At 38.3% G+C, this 6,832-nt stretch overlaps 1 protein-coding gene across 1 annotated transcript; it reads right to left on the reverse strand.

The window, feature by feature from the left end:
- Positions 1–1,290: 1,290 nt before the first annotated feature.
- On the reverse strand, positions 1,291–3,731 carry LOC143860714 (double-stranded RNA-binding protein 2-like). The gene is made up of 4 exons (XM_077371508.1): positions 3,335–3,731; positions 2,955–3,202; positions 2,594–2,813; positions 1,291–2,447 (listed from the first exon to the last, which is right to left on the reverse strand). The coding sequence occupies exons 2-4, from the start codon at positions 3,198–3,200 to the stop codon at positions 1,471–1,473; spliced, it is 1,443 nt and encodes a 480-aa protein (XP_077227623.1). The 5' UTR covers positions 3,201–3,202; positions 3,335–3,731; the 3' UTR covers positions 1,291–1,470.
- Between the last annotated feature and the right edge of the window lie 3,101 nt (positions 3,732–6,832).

Consider the following 6,832-nt stretch of genomic DNA (forward strand, 5'->3'; position numbering starts at 1 on the left):
CATTCTCGAACAGTAGCATAGTCACTAAATATTCGTACGAATGAGAAAGAGAAGCAATAAGGTATTATCTTCTTCTTTTCATCAACCTTGCAAAGCTGATCCATAAGCTCATTGAATGTCGTCATCTTCAGCCCATACAACTGTCACTTGGGATATAGTCGGATTGGCCAAGATTTTAGACATGTAAAGCTTCTCCCATAATTTTGGTGTAGATTTTCTTCACAATGCTAATAACTTTATTATTTGCATGACAAAATCAAATATTGATAACCCTCAAATCAATATCTTCCCATTTGTCTTGCTCCATTTTCGGCTTGCTATCATTTCTCGCAACGCCTTAGTATGTCCATCACTCTCCTTTTCTATAGTGTAAAACTGCCGATTTATTAATTTTGTCAATCTCAAATTTTGAGGTTGAGCCCTTTACAACCATTTTAGATCAAACCCAAATCATTCCACTTACTTGAAGAAAACAATTCAATTTCCACTTGGTCATCTAAATTCTATGGTTGTCTGAATAATAGCTATGATCATCTAAATTCCACTTACAAAAGGATGCCTCTCTCTCTCTCTCTCTCTCTCTCTCTCTCTCTCTCTCTCTCTCTCTCTCATTTCACTAAGTATGTTTTTAACATAAACCTCGTATGCATAGGCCCAGTTTGTTTTGGGTTTTGAGAATTGATTTTGATTATAAAACTTATTATTGACTCAAAATTAATCTTAACTTATTAGGCAGCTATACGAGAGTCAACTTTCGTGGAAAACACTGCATTGCCAATAGTCATTCTTTGCTACAGAAACTCCTCTCTCTCGAAGGAAAAGCATTAATGGAGAAGACAAGGCCATTAAATATCTGACCACAACTTAACGCTTGTGTTTATCGCTGCATTTGTTTGTATTTCAGCCTGCATTTAATGCCTGCCCATCTGCCCACCTTCCTTTTCTCCCTCCTACCATTATCTCTCCCCACTTTCAATTAATATCTCTTTTCCCCATCCATCATCTTAAAAACTCTCTCTCTCTCTCTCTGGGGGAGAAAATTCAAAAAGCAAAAACTTAACATCTGTGGGCAAATTCCCCTAGATAGCCATCACAAAGACCTTATCCCAAATTATTAATTTGAAAAGCAAACACAAGTTTGAGAAAAGATTCATCAAGCGAAACTTGCATAATTTGGTGATTATGATTTAAGATAGGCTATTAGCATATGGGTATGTAACTGTATGTAAGTCTCTCTCTCTCTCTCTCTCTACTTTTTTTTCATGCAGTAACTTCCTTCACACTCAAAAAGAATCAAAAGGGAAAACATCTACATAAATAAATTCCACTACGAAAGTAATCCTCCCAAAGAACCATGAGCCAAAATCATGGATTTTTTAAGCAAACACAAGTTTAAGAAAATACCCATCTAGCAAAACTTGCATAATTTGGTGAATATGGATTGCAATAGGTAATTAGTATATGGTTTTCTCATAACTGGATCCTGTTGAGCTTGGAGCTCACTGCTGAGACATTTTCATCTTTTCTTTGGGAGGCCAAGTTTGATGATGAAGGTGGAGCTTCTTTCTTCTGGGTTGTTGGAGATGGAGGCCTTAAGGGTGGAGCGGCACACACGGGGATCACCGAGCGAATGTTAACAGCAGGTGCAATGCCATGAGAGTGAAATTCGCCGCAGTTGAGCATTCTTGGATGAGGAATTTCAAGCATAGTTCCCATTGGAGGCAATGCCGTTTGAGGAAAATGAGAAGGTCTGAAAGGACTAGTTCTGATTTGGGTTTGTTGGGTGTTATGATCAGATATTGGAGTATTGGGATTTGCTGTTTTATACATAGGGAATAATGGCATTGGATGAGTAGAATTGAAGCTGAAAACAGAACTAGTCTTCGCATTGTTGGGGTCTTTCTTATTGGCTTTTTCTGTGATATCTGATTTTCCATAAAGCCATTCATCTTCATCCTTCTGATGTTCATCCAGTGGTGGTGGGATCTCTTGTATTTTGACTTGGGATTTGCCTCTGATTTGTACTGGTATAGGCCTATTTGATGAATAAAGAGATGGGTTGTCCCTTGATAAAGATGGGTCTTGAGGAGTATTAGTAGACTGTTGGAAAATGGGCATTGGGGGTAAAATCTTGGAACCTGTAGGAGGGGGAGCTAAGAAGGAGCTCTGGTGATGTCGTTGTTGAGTTGGATGGACTGATGAAACATCAGATAAAAGATCCAAAGACCTCCATTGCTGATACTGTAAGGTATTGGGATTAGAAAGAGAGTTGTCCCTATAAAACATCATCCTTCTTCTCACTTGATTATGATCCTTCTGCCTTGCTTTTCTGTTTTCATCTTTGGGTCTCAAATTTGAAAGAACCCTTGCAACAACTACCTGTTCCTGCTCTTCATTGATCTCTATCTCTTTGTTTATTGTCCGAGACAAAGAATCCAAATTCGGCACTGCATAGACAACCATGATCAAGCTCAAAAATCATGTTAAACATCAATTCATTGGGAATCCATTTTCCACTCAACTCAAATAACAAAAACTAAAATAAAAAAAATGATTTTCGGTATTTTGAGTGAATGAAAGACAGGGCCTTTACATTGTTTCAAAGCAGACCATGCAGCCATAGCAGCATTCTTCTCAGCTTGTTTCTTTGTTTTCGCTGGTTCACCTGTGAAATTCACTGTAGCAAGCTCTACTGTGCAAGTAAAAACAGGTAAATGTCCAGGCCCAGATCTCACAGTGGTGTAAACTGGAAGGTTCAATCCTGCCCTGTGAGCAGTTTCTTGAAGAAGATTCTTGTATACTCCAGTCTCATCCTATATAACAGTGCAACAAAAACAAAACAAAAAAATATATATATATAGGTTTATGGGCTTCTTTATTTCTTCTCAACAATGAACAAAACAGGCAGAAATTTGAAGTGTAGAGAAAAGAAATTATCTTTATTTGGTACTTACAAGAACTCTTGCAGCTAGAGACCTTGAAGGACCTCTTGTAGATAGAGTATTAAGAGCTACCTCTGCAGCAGCATGCTCTGCTTGTCTTAGTGTAGTGCAATAGCTTGGTCCGTCAAAGATCTCACCATTAAAGTTAACAGAAGCTCTGAATCTAGGTGCATGATCAGGTCCTTCTCTGATACATGCATAAGACGGGAGATTGAAACAGCTCCTTTGTGCTAGTTCTTGCAACTGGTTCTTATACATAGCTACCATGAAAGAAATTTTAAAAAAAATCAAGTTAAAACACAAACCCACTAAGTACCCATGAACCAAAAGGGCTAAAAACAACAGACCAGCATAAACCCAATAACAAATATGAAGAAAATAAGAAAACCCACCTAGAAAAAGTGAGAGAGATGGAGAAGCCACCTACTCTGAAAATCCAGTTTCTTAGAAAAGAGACATATCAAGAGAACTGTGATGAAGGAGAAGAAAGAAATAGAGGGAAAGTGAGGTGAAAATCTAACAGATGAGGGGAATGTGAGGCTTCTTTATCTTTGGATTGTTTGTTACCCAAAGGGAGAATTGGATTCTGTTTACTGCCAGGTTTAACGCACGCTTTCCCAATAGAGCACGGTTTTCCAGCACTGAGAAGCTAATATCAGGCACTCCTCAGTAGCTCTGTTATTAATGGGCATTTATAGCTTTGTAAGCTTTTGTAGGTGCTTCGGTGCTTCCTCTCTAATTATAATCACTTCAAATGGCCTTGGTTTTGGGTTTAACAGAGTGATTTAAATGCCATGAGAGATTCTATTGTTCAAAGTCAATGGTCTTCCTTCTTACTCCCAATCAAAGGCCCCTTATTCCAGTCTAACATTTCCCCATCATTTTGCCCTCATAGTAGTGCTTTCTGGTCGAAGACTAACTTTTTGAGGTGTGGCTACAAAACTTGTGTTCATAGCTAGCGTTCCTCTATAAGAGAGGATTTGATAAAGTGGCTAACTCCAACTTGGAAGCCAAGTTCCAAATTCTAGGCATTGGTCCAATCAGTGGGATCCTCTATATTGTTCTTAGATCCCTATCAAGTATCAACCTGTTTATTTTGGGTTTTAAGAATTGATTTCAAGTCAAAAATCTGATGAGGAATGCTAGACTAACAGAAGCCCATGCAAAAAAACAGGGGCAAAGGGCCCCCCCATTGGTACAATTCCATTAAATACAGCTGTGATGTTAATTTGATGTGCCATCTTAAATGAAATTTGACCAATGAGGGAGCCCTTTGCCTCTTTTGTTGCAAGGGCTCATGTGAGTCTAGCATACGTCAAAACTGATTATTGGACTCAAATTTGTGTTAATTCTGTGTTCAATGATCAGTTTCTGACTCGAAATCAATTCTTAAAATCCAAAACAAACAGGGTCACAGGGGCCGAACCCTGTTAGTAAGTCCGGGATTTTCTTTCTAGTCAATTATCTATTTATGAAGAATTTTCCCTTACTCTAAATCTCTAATAGCCCTATTTCGTCCCCTATTAGAGCTACATTGGATATTAGAGCTTAATAGGGCATGAACAACTCCTTAGGCCCTATTTGTTTAAGATTACACCAACCGATTGTGAGCCCAAAACCAATTATGGAGTCAAATTCTTTAATTTCGAGTCCAATAATTGGTTTTGGACTGGCGTTGTCATAATCTCAAACGAACAGGGCCTTAGGAATTGAACCTCTAGCTTAATGTTCAAGGCTTTTGTTCTTCAACCTGAAGGTAGGAGGTTCAATTCCAGTTTACTTACCCCAAAAAAAAATTCCGCAATTGACAACTTGAAACTAGGGGTGGCAAAATTGGCAAAACTGAACCGAAACCGAACCGAAAATCAAACTGATTCAAATTTCGGTTTGGTTTCAGTTCGGTAGAACCAAACCGATGATCGGTTCGGTTTGGTTTCGGTTTCGGTTTCGGTTTCTGTTTGGTTCGGTCTGGACAATAATAAATGCGCCCCTTTTCATCTCGGTTTGGTTCGGTTTCAGTTCAGTTTGGACATATATATGTTTGGTTCTGTTCAGTTTGGAGTGTAAGCATGTTCGGTTCGGTTCAATTCGGCTCAGCTTGGGGGTCAAACCAAACCGTCGCCACCCCTACTCGAAACCCAACTAATGGAGTTCATGTGTCCCGACATCAACTTCGCTCCCCAACCTTGAAATGCGTGTAGAAAACCAATAACACAGTAAGTGGTAGAAAATTGTCTCTAACGAGGTGTTGGGTTTTAGGGTTGTAATTGTATTTAGGGAAGTGATATATCCACCCCTTTTTATTACATTGGACACCCAACAGCAGTGTACGTGGCAATCGGCCCTATTGAATCCTTCTGACATGGAGTATATCAGCCCCTCTGCAGTCATTGATATACTCCTCCTGGGTGTTCCAACTTCCAAGTAATCAAAAGGGGCGGATATATCACTTTCCTTGTATTTATATAGAATCTCAAAAGGGGTAAAATTCTTCCTTTTGATGACATCAATACTGACGAGATAAGAGAATTGATAGGCACTTTTAGGATAAAATGTAAGCAAGACCTGAGGATTCAGACGGGACGAGTCTATACTATGTTCAAGGATATGAAAGAAGGATTTTGACATGGGATGACTCCATTTTAATTTTGGATTTTGTGAATCGATTTGGAGTCCAAAACTGATTATTCGGCTCAAAATTTAAGGAAAAATTTCCTTGATTGAGAAACTTGCCTTTCTCATATGTACTCCATTACCATCTGCATTGCAGTTTTAGGCCAATAAAAGCTTCAGTTTAATGGGTACAGCCTTAGTTGAATCTAATGAAATATTCTTCCCTTTAGGCTCCATTCCTTTTTATGTAAAATGGGTGTGAAACAAATTTTACAAGCAAATTTACAATTAGAATGGGCGTAAAATTTGTTTTACGCCCATTTTATGTTGAAGGAAAGAGAGCCTTAACAAATAAATGGGGAAAGGAAAATTGAAGGGCAGCCCATCCCCCTAAGGATCAAAGAAGTAAGAGCATCCTTCAACAGGCCAACACTAAATAAGGTATAATTTTTTAAACATCACCTACCCACTGTGTGACCCAAGGGATGGATGATTTGGATCATTGAACGAGTGATGAGTAGCTGTACTTGCAAGAATGCTCTTTAGTTTGTATGTTCTTTCTTTTTATTCAAGTCATGGAGGCCATCAAACATTTTCCTAACCATATATCAACTCATAAAATCTTCATTACCATAACAAGAATTATGGGTCACAACCCCTTCTTTCGATAATGGCACACCTTACTTTAGTAAACACTTTTCTTATTGGCTATTGATAGCTTTTGGGGAATTGTAACGGCCTATAACAACTAAATAGGAATGAATGCCCTTGAGTGACAAATCATAGATAGACCTGCCAAATTGAAAAAAATGGGTGAACAGAGAGCTCTCCCCTATTTTCTCTCCAACTTTTTGGTCTTAATAATGCTGGTTTTAAGATTAAATGACTGCCCTTTTTCCACCCTTACTGCCTAACCAAGTGTAAACTAAATTAAGTAAAACCATTATCGTAACAAGGAGAATTCGTATCATTTCAGCTGTTGCTATTATCTTTTCCATTTCATTACTATTATTGCTGCAGTGAGCAATGCAATATGCTTTCATAACCTGCAGTGAGCAATGCAATATACTTTCATAACCTCCAAGTCCTATGAAGTAGGACCATTTTCATCTCATTCTGTTATCATGTCTTTAGTTCTCGAGACTACACACTTGTTACATCAAGCTAACTTTCTTCGCATAATTAACATTACTTTGACTACCAACTACTCATCTTTAAAATACTATCACACAGTGACAAAGATTGAGGACACGAGATTTGCATGGTTCATTGATTCT

Source organism: Tasmannia lanceolata, unplaced genomic scaffold (assembly GCF_043159265.1).
Source record: "Tasmannia lanceolata isolate RefF3 unplaced genomic scaffold, GAP_Taslan_0.1 ptg000037l, whole genome shotgun sequence".
Classification (NCBI taxonomy): Eukaryota; Viridiplantae; Streptophyta; class Magnoliopsida; order Canellales; family Winteraceae; genus Tasmannia; species Tasmannia lanceolata.